At 36.3% G+C, this 17,148-nt stretch overlaps 1 protein-coding gene across 1 annotated transcript in view; it reads left to right on the top strand.

Moving 5' to 3' along the window:
* Positions 13,461–17,148, top strand: part of LOC109839014 (MADS-box transcription factor 17-like) — a 41,265-nt gene continuing 37,577 nt past the window's right edge. The window contains exon 1 of the mRNA XM_020407447.1: positions 13,461–13,861. Within this exon, the coding sequence (XP_020263036.1) occupies positions 13,680–13,861 (182 nt within the window). The 5' untranslated portion in view covers positions 13,461–13,679. The remainder of the gene's footprint in view (positions 13,862–17,148) is intronic.

Raw genomic sequence — 17,148 nt, 5'->3', positions numbered from 1 at the left:
GGACGAAATTCTTCTAAGGGGGGAAGAATGTAGAACCCCGTAATTTTTTTATATGAATATACATGAATTATTAGTAAATAAATAATTCTTTTATGATAAATAGCTTGAGGCCATTGATGTACATGATAACAAGTTATTTGAGATGATATGAGAGTATGGGTGTAGAGTTTTGTGCGATGGTTTTGCAAATAAGCAAAACATGCACAAAAGAATTTTTTCCAGATCAGTCGACACATCAGTCGACTGACTGTATCGGTCGACACATCAGTCGACTGATACGCTGATTTTCAGTTTTTCAGGTTTCGGGTCTGTTTTGATTTGGTTCGGGTTTGGGTCGGGTTTAACTGTTCGTATATTTTTCCCTTCACCCGAAATCACCCCCCTCATCTTCAGAACTGAGAAAACACTAGCCCCCTCTTCCCTATCTTAAACCTTAGATTTGTTCTTGGTGATTTGGAGGAGAACTTGGAGGATTTTTGTCGAAATCTTCACATTGTAGCAAAGGGGATCCACTCTCTCTCTCAGATCCAGGAGTTGTTCATCACCCAGAGGCGAGTAACATCTCGCCCAACTCTGTCCCTTTTGTTTTACATGAATTTATTGAGTTTAATGAGTTTTTATTGAGCCAAAAACGTATTTTTAGTACAAAGAATAAATCTTTATGGTATATGATGTGAAGTATTGAGCTTCTCAGTTTATAAAAAGATCATCAATGTTTTAGTAAAGAGATCTAGATCTGAAAATATTTGACAAGAGTTATTTCATGATTTATGGATTTCAAAACGTATCAAACATGTTTTTATGTGTTAAGGCTTTTGATAAATGTTTACATGTAGATCTTTCATTCCAGTTTGGTACATATATGTTAATATCAGTATTTTTCATGCTTGGGATTGAAGGGGATGAGTTTAGATCAACTTTTGGGTGAATAATAACCTGTGCAGAGTTTCTGCAGTCAATCGGTCGACTGATCAGTCGACCGACGGGCTGAAATCTCAGTCATCAGTCGACTGATCAGTCGACTGATGGGTTGATCTCGATGACCTGTCACTAGTTCACCATGTTAATGATTTATCTGTACATGTGGGTTGACTTTTGACACAAGTTTAGATATGTACACCGAGACGCGTGTGAGTATAGAATATGTATATCAGTCCGCATATACTTTTCACAGTTACACAGTCCTCGTGTTGGACTATAATCCATAGAAGTCCTCGTGTTGGACTATAATCCAATTTTGTCCTTGTGTTGGACACTTGCCACTTATTCCATGTGTTTGGAAAACCACAGTATCTAGTTCCTGTATCGGACATATTTCTTAACCCTGTATATGACTTTCTCACAGGAGTTTTATGACATGACACTTATGTAGATTATGACATGATAACATGATACTCATGTAGGCTATGACATGGCACTGTATTTATGCTCTGGGGTTTATTGTATTTCTTTTATTATTGTTCCTGTACTAGAACTTCGGGTTTGGTGTTCAGGAATTTACGATTTGCTAAACCCCACCGTCATCTTCTTCTTTAATATATTGTGTGCTACAGATTTTGCGAGGGCCAATCGGACTTGCCCCAAGGCTTTTCGATCCAATATTTCCTAGTCCTCGTCAGATTCTTCTTTCTTCTGTTCTTTTTTTTTACCTATCAACGGACGGTAAAGATCCTTCTGGTATAGATAGTCTTCCATCTGTGACTTCCAGTAGACGAAGTCTGATTCGTCAAACTTTTTAATTTTAGATTTGCCTTCTTCTGCCATTTCTTACACACACAGATCTGAATAAGAGCTCTGATACCAGTTGTTAGGAAATCAGATACGCTCTGATACCCGTTGTTGGGGATTCAATCTACCAAACATTGGTACAATTGCTCCTTAGCTATTTGACCACCCGTCAAATATGAACCCTCTGCGGAATTTGCCCTACCGGATCTTGTATTAAAGAATGGAAAAAAGAAATTATAACAAATCAAAAATAACAAGAATAGAGAACACCAAGTTTTAACGAGGTTCGGTAAGTTGCCTACGTCCTCGGGACTCACACAAATAATTTTTTTTTATATTAAAGAAGATTACAAAGCTTGTAAAAGAGTATATCTCAACTTGAGATCTCTCAAAAGAAGCAAACAGAAAAACTATCTGTTGCTCTTACAAAGGCGCGAGATTTTACAACAGTAAAAACTCCTCTCTCCCAAAATTGCTACAGGAATTACTCCTCTCCAATAACTGAGATTTTCAACTTGAAAATCTCGTGCTCAGCCGCCGCCAAAAAGTCGCTGAGAAAATCGGGTGAGAGAGAGCACTTTTTCTCGTGATCATGGTTTCCCTTAAATAGGGAAACCCTAGGGCCAAAGCAAATGGGATCCAGCTGGATCCAACTCAACACGCAGGCGAAGGAAGAAAAGGGGATCTGGAGCTTTGCCTGTAAGTCCATCAAAATCATGTCTGCACTCACAAAAGACCTCGCCTGCAAGATATTTGAGTCCGCCTGCTCGAGTTAGCCCGACTTCACTCTTCTCGTGCTCGCCTGTAACTCAGTCCCTCGCCTGTAGCAAACCCTAAGGTCACCTACAGGTGGATCGCGATCTCGCCTGTTGCCTTTCGCCTGCAGCCTTCGACATCGACCTCAAACTCGCCTGAAAGTCGTCGAGGACCTCGCCTGAAGCCCGTGATGTCAACTTTGAACTCGCCTTCGCTGTTCGACCTCGACGAAACTCGTCGTCGGCCTCGAGTTCGTCGCTGACAGGTATGGGTCTACACCCAAATTTCTAACAAACACCTCTATAAGAAATAAAATCATGAATGTTGTTTGGCAAGTTGCCTATGTCCATTAAAAAGAAGGGAGAAACTTTTATTACTAGCAAAACAATAAAATATTTATTTTCTTTTGGAAATTCCTCATAAGAGCAATTTTGATAGGCAAAAAAGAAATTAGAGCTTTGAAGTGATTTAATAGTTTATAATGTAAGTCCAAGAAGTCAAGTGCAATATTGACCAGTCAATTTTGGCAGTGAATTGAGTCAAAACATGTATTACACTTAGTGGGTCCCAAGGCTTACATCAGCCCGATGGACTCGTGGGTCTAGGTATGATAGACTGAGTTAGTTTTTTATAGGATGGATTGCTCTTGTACCATGTCAATGGACTCAGCCAATGTAGCAAAACTCTGGAATTGTTGTGAGGATTGAGGGTCATAGCTTTAACACTAGGATTAATTGTGATTTGACCAAATTTATTGTCATCGAATAGCGAATAAACCCCCCATAGTCCTATTTGTGATGAATAGACCTGATGTAGTTATGGTTCAGTGTGAATGCACACCCTTTTGAAACTTTTCAACTCTTTTTTTAGCAATTGAGGTATATCCTTTATGGGGGTCTACATGGTTCCTGAAACATTTTTAATAATTTTAAGAGAAAAAAAATTCACACAGCATTCTATTTGAAAAAAAAATAGAACTTTATGGAATCTATTCGCAATTGACCCTTTAAACTAACATTGATATATAAACTCTAATTTCATTTATTAATTGAAAAGAAGTGTGTGTGTGTGTGTTTTGGTTTTTTTTTTTAATAGAACTGCATGGGAACATTTTTCTTTTTCTTTTTCTTTTTTTTCTTTTTTTTTTTTTTTGGGGGGGGGGGGGGGACCAAACCAGGTCTATATATCTGATAACCCAAACCAGGCCTATATATCTTGCCTTTCACCAAATTAATCAATATGTACATAAAAAATAAAATAGATGCCATTGGTGAGAGTAGGATCAATGTTCTAGAAGCCCTAGATACTGAAGGAGAGATTGATGCGGGTTAGTTTGATATGAAGTCAGGAGAGGCTATAGGGTTAACTCAGCTGGGGTTCAGTCTGAAAGAAATCTAAGCTAGCTATCCAAATCTCAAAAGACCTATAACTTCACCCTTCTAAGCTTCATTTAAACGTCGTCTGAGCACTTTGCAGCGAAAGTACAAGACAATGACACCAGCAATAGTATCTAGGTGTACCATTATTATGACTTCTCCTTAGGGTTTTAACAGAAATATTAATAGTATATTAGCATATGATTTGTTGTATGCTTAATAAAACTACTATTTATTTTTTAGGGTTATTAAAGGTAGAGTCTGAGTCTCAGCAGTAGGGATGCAGTTTTTAGCGAGGGTTTTGAGGTGGTCCATGAGAAAGCGATGGAAGTTGAGAAGGTAAAGTAGGGACAGAGACGTGAAAAGAGGCTTGGATTCCATAGGAGAGAAAAAGACAAGTGGGCCTCTTACCCTAAGTAACTACATTAATGGTGTTAAGATACGAGTCCTCAACAAATTATTTATTTGCATTTCATGATTTATGAGCCCTTTATAATGTAATTAGATATGATCGGGTTCTTAGTCATTCGTTATTGGGTTTTCAATTCTAATTCGATCTCATGTTATTTCATTTCAATATATATCTGTTTATTGGAATTTCGAGATGTGAGTAGTATTTTCGGTATTCTGTTTTGAGAAAATAATCACATGATTTCACGACATTAGGTATTGACAATTTCTACATATAAAGTGCAAGAATAAAGCTCTCTCCAAAAAATAATCACATGATTTCACGACATTAGGTATTGACAATTTGTACAATTTCTACTTGATTCATTCTCCAAAAAATTGTCTCTTTGGAAGAATAAAGTTCTCTCCTTTGGAGGGCGTCTTACTTTGATAAATTCGGTTGTATCTTCCATCCCCCTATATTAATTTCTTTCTTCAAGTTTTCTTCATGGCTTATCAAAACTATTGATAAAATTAGGAGAAATTTTCTTTGGAATGGTAGTCATTATCTCTCAAAAGCCAAATGTTTGGTAGCTTGGGACTCAGTCTGTAGACCAAAACAAGAGGGGTGTCATTGATCTATCTTCTTTCAATGTTGCTCTCCTTTCTAAATGGATCTGGAAAATTTTTAACAGAGAATCCTTAATCAGTAGAGTGATTTTCTCCTTGTACTCCAAAGACGATGTCAATCCTGTTGTGCACCAACCTAAATCTCAAGTTTCCAAACTTATAAAAGATCTATTCTCTATCAGTTTTGCTTTCTTCAGCTTTGCTAGATGGAATGTCGGTAATGGAAGGTCTTGCAGATTTTGGACTGACAAATGGGCTAGTGTTAACTCCTTTAGCAGTCTTTTTCCCAAAGCTTTCAATCTGGTCTTCTCCTCTAACTGCAACATCCGTTCTCAAGGTTTCATTCAAGATTGTTCATGGTTCTGGCATCCCATCCTTAGAAGAGGAGTCTCTCCTGTAGAGAGAAATAACATTGAGTCCCTTCAATCCTTCATGGTTCCCTTCTCCTGAAGTCATTAACTCTACTGACAGTCTATGGTGTCCTCTTCATCCTTCAGGTCAATTCTCTGTTAAATCCTTCTATTCTGCTCTAAAATCAGGAGGCTGGAAATTCAGATACTTCAAATTCATATAGAAATCCTCCACTCCTCTGAAAGTCTAGGTGTTCTTCTAGATTGTTGGCAAAAATAAGCTCAACACAAGGGCAAATCTTGTCTCCAAGGGTTGGCATGGTGACCCTAGATGCCCTTTTTGCAACCTGGAAATTGAGAACCAGGATCACTTGTTCATTAGATGTTCCTTTGCTTCATCTATCTGGCCCGCTCTCTTCCCTAGCGTTAGTGCAGCTTCTTGGCCTCATAATATAAAAGACTTGATACTTTTCAGAGATAATTCTCTCAATAATACAGATATTAAAATGTTGTGGAAAGTAGTGCTTCCTTGTTGTTGGTGGTGGATCTGGAATAGTCGTAATCAGCTTATATTTAGAGATATTACACCTAACCCTGATCATATTGCAGCTAACGTGGCAAGATATACTATTTTATGGACAGATGCTAAGGATGATAGACTAGCTAGAAGGATTAGAAGAGCAGCAAAAATGCAGTTCGAGAAAATTGTGAAGAAAAAATGTGCAAACGACGTGGGGGAAAACTTCTCCTCTTCTGATTAGGTGTTGGTTTTGGCCCGCAGTGTTTTCTAGTACAGTCTTTTGATTTGGCGATGTTATGTTGTGGGTTACTTTCAAAAACAATCCTTTTGTTTTCAGGTTCTTAACTTATATTATGTAGTTCCTTCTGTACTATAGATGGTTCTATGAGGGATGTGTCTAGTTTGGTGACGACAAGGTCCGCTTTCAAACTTATTCCTCTTCTCATGGTTCGTAATCTATATTTTTTGTAAGTTTTGTAATTAAACTATTAAGCTCTTTTACTTAGGAGATGTGTAATATATATGGGGATCTCTTCTTATTGTAATTCTCTTGCTTCATTTTTAATTGTAAGGATTGTTTGTTGCTCGCAGAGTACGTAGAACTTGTTTCGAAATCTCATTAATTCCCTCTCTTATTGTTATTGTTCCGTGATTTATTTCCACCTCTATATTTCCTCAATATTCACAATTTGATATCTAGCTTCTTCTCTAAATGAATTTTTGGTCTCAATCTCATACGCAATAGTGAGTAGGACTAATTAACATTGCTAAATTACTATTCAGCGATCATTTCCTAGCCACTACCTCAAATGACATATCCTAGTCCTCATTTCAACCAGGCCTACATCTTAACCTGGATCAAGCAGAAAAGAGAAACAAGGCTCGATAGTGATGCTTAAATTATGGTTCATATGGGAAATTAAGAATAAGAAAGGGTGTCTAGATATAAACAATCAGAGTTAGGCCAAGGTATAATAGCTTCTTTTTTGAGTTAAAATTGTTTCTTGCCTCTATTTAAGATTCATGAGCTCAAAGATGCAAGGAGAATGGCTAAAGTATAGAGTATCTAATGATGGTTGGTGCGCTCCTGTAGTTGACGATGTAAGCTAAGTGATCACATTAGCCCATAGATGGATGGTGTTCAAGATTGTTTCGGGGAATTTTAGTCTCCCCGTCTATTATGATTTGCGCAACTTGGAAGCTAACTCACACTCAAGATATAAAACAAGCACAATCAAGAAGAAATAATAACGAGATTTACGTGGTTCAGTCGACAAACTTCGACCTACGTCCATGGGCAACAATACAAGAAATCCACTATGTATCAGGGAGAACTACAAGAGGAACCACTCAACTCTTGTCTCTCAATCTCTCAACCTCACATACATAATCAACTCTCATATTCTCTTCAAAACCCACCCCTTACAATCTTTTGAACGGACAAACACTGTGAAATCCTCTCCCAATGATGTAATCTTTTGCATAGATAAAGACTTCGAAACTCTCGTCTCTCGCACAATATTCTTGAATCAGGCTACGCCCTCCGCTAACCCTATATTTTAAAACTATTGGCTCTTCCTTCTCCTTGGTTTTTCCTCCAACAATAGAAGAATATATATAGAAAAATTAAAACCTTATCTCTAGCCTAACTTCCTAATTAGAATAGGATTCAAACTCCTAATCATGATGAGACACAGTCTCCTAATCATGATAGATCTCTAACTCTATCTAATTCTTATGAAGTTATACAAAGAATTGAAGACATAATATCAACAATCTCCACCTTGGATTTGATTCTCAAACTCCCTTGAAGATATATTATCATCGTCTTGAAACTTTGCATCTCCCACTAGAGTCTTCTATTTCTTTCACACTTCAAATCAAAACACCTGCACTCCTAGGGATGCCTTTATGACCCTCACTTTCATCTGCCTCGCTGTAGCGCCTCCACCTCTCTTGTATTTCTCTCAATAATTTTTAACCAAACTCTCACCCACGTGAACAGTATTCTTGTTGCTACAGAATTCTCGTGCTACAGTACCTTCTTTTTTCTTGATCTTAATTATTGTAAAGTCAATCTTCAATCTTGCATGACGATGACTTCTATCTTGAAAACTAACTCCCGGATTCATCACCATTGCTCTGATACTATTTATTAGGAAATTTAGTCTCCCTGCCTATTATGATTTGCACAACTTGAAAGCCAACCCGCACTCAACAAGATATAAAACAACCAATCAAGAATAAAGAATACTAAGATTTACGTGGTTCTGTCGACCAACTTCGACCTATGTCCACGGGCAACAATACGAGAAATCCACTATGTATCAAGGAAAACTATAAGAGAAACCACTCAACTCTCGTCTCTCAATCTCTCAACCTCACATACATAATTAACTCTCATATTCTCTCAAAACTCCACTCCTTACAATCTTTTGAACGAACAAAGACTGCGAAACCCTCTCCCAATGATGTAATCTTTTGCACATATAAAGACTACGAAACCCTTGCCTCTTGTACAATATTCTTGAATCAGGCTACGCCCTTTGCTAACCATATATTACAAAAATATTGGCTCTCCCTTCTCCTTGGGTTTTCCTCCAACAATAGAAGAATATATATAGGAAAACCAAAATCCTGTCTCTAGCCTAACTTCCTAATTAGAATAGGATTCAAACTCCTAATCATGATGATGCTCAGTCTCCTAATCATGATAGATCTCTAACCCTATCTAATTCTTATAAAGTTATACAAAGAACTAAAGACACAATCCTAACAGATTGCTCATAGAAGTGACTACGGTATGTAAAGACCACACGTGTTTAAGTATTTAGCACCCAGGTTGCGTGACCATGGTTGTCTATTTAGATCAAGCCGATCTATCACCATGGTTTGCATGGACTATTGATACTCGCAGAGACAATTCAATATCGTTTGATGACTATCTTTTCACCTGTGATGTGTACGTACTTGTGTATAGGCATTTGTTGGCTACAATGTCTGTCCAAATTACCAAAGTTTAGGGGTGTTTGTCCGATAACTCGGACAAAGCGTGGGATCAAATTTCATACTGTCAGGGACTATTGTCAATAACTGGCAACGTTGGGGGACTAACATTGTCATATGAGATTTGTAAGATATATAATTGCAAAGCCCTTCAATTAATATAGTAGGACTTTTTTGAAGAGACCAATGCATCTACCACCCAACTATCATTTCCCTCTATTAGCAACGCACACCCACCTTTTTTTGCTTTGCTTTTCTTTCCTTTGTTCCTCGTTTCTTCATTCCTTAGATGTATTGATCTGACATTACCCTCTTTGGCTGTGATATTCTGAGGGAAATGTTTTCTTAAAGAGAATAAAAAGGAGGAAGAGGAGTGCAAAATCTTTTTTCTATGGATGGTATAGCCTAAGGATTTATTATTTTTTTGGTAAGGTTGATTGCAAATCTAGGGTAGATACGCTGTTTCTTCTGTTTTGTGGGGTAGTGGCAATTTGAGTGCACTTGAGTGCGAGCGTTAAATGCGCGTCAGAGGGCCCTATGGCCACAGAAATGAAACAAAATATCTCGTTCCAGTTTTTAAACAAAGTTGAAACATATGCGGGGGAAATTACAGTTTTCTGATAAATGTCACTAAACCCTAAGATACCGTTTGGCAAATAGTTAAGTAAGGGGTTAAAAAACTTAACCCCTTCTTAACCCGTCAAACACAAAAAATCTATACAATGATTAAAGTTAGTTAACGTTCCATAATTTGTCAAACATAAAAAATATAGAAGGGTTAAGCTAACCCCTCTAGAGGGATTAAAATGGGTTAACCTCTCAAAATGAGGGGTTTACTAATACTCCTATTTAGAATGATTAAGAGTTAACCCTTCTAATTATAAAGAAAATAGTCAAAATCATTGTTATTCCCAAATACTAAAACTAATCACAAGGGCTAAAATAAAACTTATTTAACGGGTTAATAATTTAGTCCTTCAGATTATCGAATAGGCTAAGTACATTAATTCTTCTCTTTAACCCCTCTTCCTTAACCCTCTGCCAAACGGGACCTAATTGAGTAATTTTACAAATCCTAACATGAATCCTATATAAAAATACCTTAGTTAGGCTGCTATGTTTATAGATGAAAAGTTAGGGTTATCATTAAAGAGATAAAACTATACTAGAGATAGAATTTTGATTGAATTATAGGAAATAGGACTAGGGTTTTGTGTCCCTTCCTCCTCCTCCTATTTATCCTTAGTGTGTTAGCCAAACTATCTTTTAGATCTCTTTTTTAGATAAAATTGTCTTTTAAATTATTAATTAAAATTATTATTGATTACATATTCTGGAATTATGAGTTGTGGAATAATTATAGGGGCAATCCTGGATCCTGGAGTCTACATGCAGTAATACTAGAGTCTGTGTATGGTAGTCCTGATATTACTAATTTAATTATGTGGATGATCCTGGAGTCTAATGATAGGTTAACACTGTTTATTTCTTTTATTACACTTCTTATCGGATATTGACTAGGGGAGGGTTGGAATTAGGATTATAGCATAATTTACTGACTAAAGTAACATAGTAATAATACTAAAAAACCTAACCTTAGCTATAATCTTAAACCTAACACTATCTTCGACCCAAACTAACCCTAACCTAAAGCTAAATTCCGCACTAGATTAGATTGTCTTGGACAATTTAGGATTGACTTGTTTAATTAATATTTTACACGTGTTATATGTCATGTTTAGTAATGTATTCAGGTTTAACTCTATAAATACATGTCTTCCATGTCTAGAATTGACATCTAAACCAAAAGAAAGTTAAAGAAAATTACATGTTGCAAAAGAGTTATAGAGAAGAAACAAAGACATAAATCTAGAATTTAAAAGGATCAGTAGGTGAGGTAATAGAGTTTCTTGCGGGTTTTTTAAGGAACACAAGAAATATTAAGTCTTTGTAATCTCTAAAAATATAAATGATTCAAATCTTTCTTCATGGGCTTAGACGATGGCCGAATCGTATAAATCTTTTGCCTTTGTATTTGTTTAACTTTGTTATGTATTCATGTAATTAGTTTCCTATTGTTTTTAGTCTTTTTCTTCTCTTTGCTTCCCAATCATCAAGGTTATTGATTGTCCTAGTTAGAAGGAGAAAATCTAGTTGGGTAGATTCATATAAAGCTTTCGTGTGCCTATTGTTATAGCCTGCTAATAACAAAGAGTTAATCTTTCTTGAGGAGTCAACACATGTCCCGTTCCACACCAGATCAGACATGATCAGAGCCCAAACGACTCGACCCGCTCCTGCGACGGACTCCATAGGCTGATATCTTACATGACTGACTCGAGAGGTGATACTTACCAACTTACCTATCAAATCGAGCACACAAGCCTTCACACTCGGCCCACTATCTCAACCGACAATTCTCGTGGCCGAGTAAAGAGGCGGTATTAGTCGAACCTCCACCAAAGGACTGAAGAAGCGACACTTATCACCCTTCTCGCAACGACCCATGTCTTCTTGCCAGGCTGAGTAGTCCCTTCTCGTCAGACTGAGTCGTCCCTTCTCGTCAGACCGAGTGTGACACCCCCACTTTAGTCCTACATGGACTAGTGTAAAGAAATGTTTGTGATTTAAATAGAGAAAAGTCTAAGCCCCAAGAACAACTAGTGCTAGCATTTTGGAAAAGTGAATTTAGTCAACCCACGAGTTGCTCTCTGTGGACCCACGACTTTCACGCGCCAACGAGCCCATGGGCCCTGGGTGTGACACCGAGTCAAAAGACGGTCTTCCTCGAGACCCTCGCCAACAGCCAGTCACCATCATATTAAATGCATGGTAAAAAATTATCATTGCTCTAGCCCTAAAAGTCTTTATGAGTCATTAGGCTCTGTCAGCACCAAGCTGCTGCTGTCGCTTTGCACTAACCACCTGGTTGACCCATGTCACCCACAGCTAATACTTGTTAGCTATTTGCTAAGTTAACTATCTGCCTGGCCTCGGTCACAGTTATATATTTACCATTCTCAGCTGGGTATATATAAGGGCTCATTGCCTACTAGCTAGGGGAACAGGAGGGGGACCGGAGGCCCCCAGGAGGGCCACATGTATGCACCTTCTGCATACTTAGAACTATTTTTAGTTTATTAGTATCGTCTCCACTCAAGCTCAAATACTGACTTAACCATCAGAGGAACCTCGGGAGAACCCAACTCCGGTCCTCTAACGAGTGTTATTATGCAACTCTCTTATACAGACAGGGGACCAGACTTCAAGAGAGATGAGGGAAGTCACATCACTCATATCGACCTTAAGCCCCTTGCTAATCTCGCTATTGTGCCTCAGAACATCAACACCTATTATTTTACAATAATTGGTATTAGAGGCCGTTGTTTCGCCGACAAAAGATCTAATGAGATTTATCCTTTGTTTTTATGTGTTGGGAGCCCCTTTATTTTTTAACTTTAATTCTCTTATCACATCTTATTATTTATATAAATTTACTTCATATTGTTAATTAAGTTAGTTTTCATCTATTCATTTGACATGTGGGGCCATTTGGTTGGATGCAAATGGGACTAAAAAAGTAAATACTATAATCAGATTTATTTTCAACATATTTAATTTGCTAAATTGTACTTAAAAAATATAAATGCATTTACAGTATGTAGAAGTAATAGCAAGAAATATTGCACAAGTTTGATGGGAGCAAAAGCTGCGTCTTTTTGAAATATCAATTAAAAATGCTAACTCATCAAATGATAACTATTAATTCAAACCTAAATCATGCTGTTTTTACATCACTTATTATCAACAGAGTAGTGCTACATGGACCCAAAAACAAGGGACCCTACATGGGACAGGTGAGGTGTCGGCTCCATGTCCCATGATGCACTGTTCATGAACAGTGCATCATGGGACAGAGAGCCGACACCTCACATGTCTTATGTAGGGTCCCATGTTTTTGGGACCCTAATGCATTTTTCTTATCAAAAACACTAGAGTTGCAATGTAAATACAATTTTCGTAATAATTAATTGCAAATAATCCAAACAACAAACTTGAAGTTGATTTCCGTGCATCAAACGATGCATACAACATTCTTTTCAATCCATTTTTGTAGCACCAAATATTAGCTTCTTCTTCATCACTCTAAAATATATTTTACATTTTTACTACAATTGCGCTTCAGAAAAACAGAATTCTGAATCCTATCCATAGGAGCAAAGGACATGCAAGTGATTTGAGCAAATGAGGAGGCTAACAAAGTCAGAAACAGATGGACTGGTCACTGGTGCCCAATAGATTGGAGTAACTAGCGTGACGACATCTGTGACAGTGTTAAGGTTGCAGAAATTAAAACCAAATAAAAAATCATCAGAAACCTAAATGAATAGGTAAAAAATAGGATGTCCTCTCAATTCAAGCGGTAAAAAAACTTACACTGACGGTTCGATTGATCCTTTGACAGCCAAACCCCCTGTACGCCACTCGACACGTATCCTGCCATCTTTCCCTTTCCCCGCTTTATTTCGATGTAACAGCTACTCCACAGTAAAAAACTTACAACGTTAAAAATCCCTCAAATTACGGTGTGGGCCCCCACTACTTTATTTATTCCGGAATAATTCGTAGGGCAGGAGGGGGTAGGGTAGGGCGTAGGTTTTGGGCTAAGTCATAAGATGGGGGGGGCATGCCCTCCTCTTCCCAATTTTAGTAGAGGGAGGAATTATCAGAACAAGGTAGAAATAAAGCTCATTGTTTCCTTCCCCCCTTTTTTTACAGCCCCAGATGAGTGGAAAAAAGGCATAAATAGGGGGGAAAAAAATTACTGTTGGCGGCCATCATTCCCTCTCTACCTCTGCCCCCATTTATTATAGTTTGCTGAGTACCGTTTTTGTTTCACGAGAAGAGAAAGTAGGAGGAAGAATGGGAAGAGGGAGAGTTGAGTTGAAGAGGATAGAGAACAAGATCAACAGGCAAGTGACCTTCTCCAAGAGGAGGAATGGGTTGTTGAAGAAAGCCTACGAGCTGTCAGTGCTTTGCGATGCTGAGGTGGCGCTTATTATCTTTTCGAGCCGTGGCAAGCTCTATGAATTCGGAAGCGCTGGGTAACAATTTCTTCCAACTCTTTGTATATACATATTTTTATATGTATATATAGTTATTTAGGGTTTGTAGTGGTGCTTTTCTTTCCCTTTTTGATCGATGTTTTAAAATTCATATTTCGTTTTTGTGTTTAATTGTGTGTTCGGCAACAAAAAAAAAGACCTAACACCAACTTCTTAGGCGAGACAATCTCTTGTGAGTAGGGTGGTTCTTAAGGAAAAGCAAGATTTGTTGTTTCTGTTCCTATGTCTGAAACCTTGGTTTCTGTTCCATTAATAATTTATAAGCTGTTTAATGCACGTTTAGTCTTTTTCTTAATTTTTTTTTCTTTGTTTTACTGATTATTTTATCAAGAACTGTAGCTGATCTTCTGTTTTATGAGACGAAAGCGACTTTAATTAGATTTTGCGCACTCCATCTTCTTCCAAATCTAGGGCAAAACTGGGTGAGTCTCTTTTATGTGTGGGTGGTGAAGAAATGGGTTTCGTAAAAACTATCTTTAGCAAGTTAAACAATAGATACCACGAAGGAAAAAGCTCTCTTCTTAATTTGCTCTTGTGTGCTGTAAAAGGAATTTTTGACTCCTTGATGTTTTGGTGATTTAATGAGATTATGACAAGTATAAGTTTTCTAAAATAAATTCTGAAGCTTAAAGAAGTTCTATAATAGGAAAGAGAGAATTTTTATTTGTAATCAACTTTGAAGGTTAGATTTCCATTCCGAAAGGAGGGTTTCTTAACAATTACAAAGTTTTTCTGGAGATTAACAATTGCAAATTAATGACAATTATTTTGGAGTTTAGGGTTATCTCTGAATTCTATCTAGTAAAATAAAATTGGATGCTTTGCATCATGTCACATGGTTTGAGAGATTATGCACTCTTATGGTATCAACAGTGGTATGGAAACTGAATTATTTTAGGAAAATGCAATTATTTTTTCCCCTTAAATTTAGGACGTCGATAAGTTTCTAAAGGGATTAATATTGAAAAGAACTTCGTTAATTTCATGGCAAAGGAAATTAGACTTCAGATAGAAGATGCATAGCGCATCTAACTTTTCTTCCGAAAATGTCTAAAAATAGAAGTTATGCAGGTTAAAAAATAAAACATAGAGTTAAGTTTTTGGCTTAGCTTGAAATATACGCTAGTGCAGTAAGGAGATTAGTAATTTTTTTTGCAAAAGACCCCTGTAAAAAGAATTTCTAATGCATAAATAACAGTTTTTTGGCTATATATTTCTTACTGTTCTATCTTATACAACATGACTAGTAGTACTTATACTAAAAATATTAATCCATATATCAATATCACTAGGAATAAAATGCTATCAAAGCAACTTGACTAGGAGGAATACAGAAAAAAAAAAGTTCATGCATGACTTGTACTTTGCATTATGAAAGTACCAGAAGAGTTAAAACTCTAAGTTGCATGGGTACAGGTACAAATGCTAGTACAGGATGCGGCTAAGGGTACAATACACGGTGAATTTGTAAAAAATAGAGTATGGGGACACGGCTATAAATATGTATATTATGTATATTTATATCTATTAAAATTAACAATTTATATAAGATCAATATTATTTTTCATTTACATAAAATCAATATATTAGAAATATGTGTGAAGTGTAGAATATATATCCATGAAGTATATGAGGAGTTTTTTAAATTAAAACATGTGGTATATAACTGAGTATAAGCTTGAACAAATGTGTGCATATATTCAAGAAGTATCCAAGAAGTTTGGGTACGAGAACAGGTAAAAAAATAGAAGTATCTATATAACATACTTAAACTTATAGTCAACAATTTTATACCTAATCCATCTAAGTTTTAATAACTATTTTGGGCTATATACAAGGTCCTAGAACCTAAGTAAGAAATATTGAAATTATATTTCTCCTTTTGCCATGATTATGTCCCTTTTGAGAATCAAAGTTTTTTAATGATTTGGAGGGGAAAACTATGTATTTCAATAAATAATCAGAGTGATGCTTGAAAGCTAAAGAACGTTTGGATTTCCTCGGAATGTAGTTTAGAAAGGGCGAGGGGAAAAAACATATAAGAAAGTACAAAGAACACATTGTAAAGACGAAGTTAATTTCGACGTATTAGAAGCTAACGTTATAACAAAACACATATGCAAAAACAGACTTGTTGTCTCCATCAAGTTAAGCTTCGTAATACGAACAACCATGCAGACGTATAATTGTATATTTAAATTAGACTGGGAAAAGAATGATGAAAACAGTCACTCGTAACATCTTTTGACTTACAGTAGTGAATTTAAATAATGTTCAATATTTTATACTATTCTAATGAGTAATCTAAAAATTCAGAAAACATCACGTTCCTAAATAACAATCTCTATAAGTCAACTTTTTTGCTCAAGATAGCACAACAGTCCATGAGCTTGGTGCATACTGGAAATGTTCACATTTTTTGAACAAAATGTCCAATGTAATTCTGAAGGATTTCTTGAAAGTTATAATAGAGCACATGGCTTGCGAGAATAATTGCGGCTATTTTACTTATGCATTATAGTTTCACTAGTTAAATACATCTATGTAAAACTGGAAAACATGTCATCTACTATCAAAAGGCATTTACATTTAAATTAATTTTCTATTGTTGTACTTTAGAACCTCGTATAGAATGATTGAAATCAGAATCTTCTATTAATGATAAATATATGCTGGTTTTGCTATTAGCGGAGAGAAAAGTATTTAAGTAGGAGGGAGTTTGACACTTAGAATTATGAAAGTTTGATGAACCCCATTACAATATTAGGTATAATCCTCATGCTTGAAGCCAAAGCACGCTAAGTGATTTCCAATGGTGAAAATGATAAAAGAAAACATGCATAGAAAAGATTGAAAGAAACAGTCTTTTGTTTTAACTAAAAGAAAATTATTAACCATCTAAAATAGCTCCCTATAAAAGCCTTGCCCATGTAGAATTTCTTTATTTGGCATAGTTCTTTACAGATACCCAAAGTTGGATTTTCTATTTGTACTGCTACCTCAAACTTAAAAATTTATTTTGCATTGTGCTGTCTAGGTGTTGCTCGATTAAAATTAATATGAGAATATTCTCTAGCATTGATATTATTATTTTTTTATACAATTTTCCTTCTGCCAGACAAGATTTTGTACGAATTTTTAGGTTGTTTAACCTAAATTCCATTTATAATTATGCTATTACTACACCTAATCATGAATTTATGCTTAGAAATTCACCTATATTTAGACGACTGTCTAGTTCTACAAGATGACCTCATGTATGAAAT

The sequence above is a fragment of the Asparagus officinalis genome, chromosome 4 (assembly GCF_001876935.1).
Source record: "Asparagus officinalis chromosome 4, Aspof.V1, whole genome shotgun sequence".
In the NCBI taxonomy this organism is placed as follows: domain Eukaryota; kingdom Viridiplantae; phylum Streptophyta; class Magnoliopsida; order Asparagales; family Asparagaceae; genus Asparagus; species Asparagus officinalis.
This window is presented reverse-complemented; position numbering and strand designations above follow the sequence as displayed.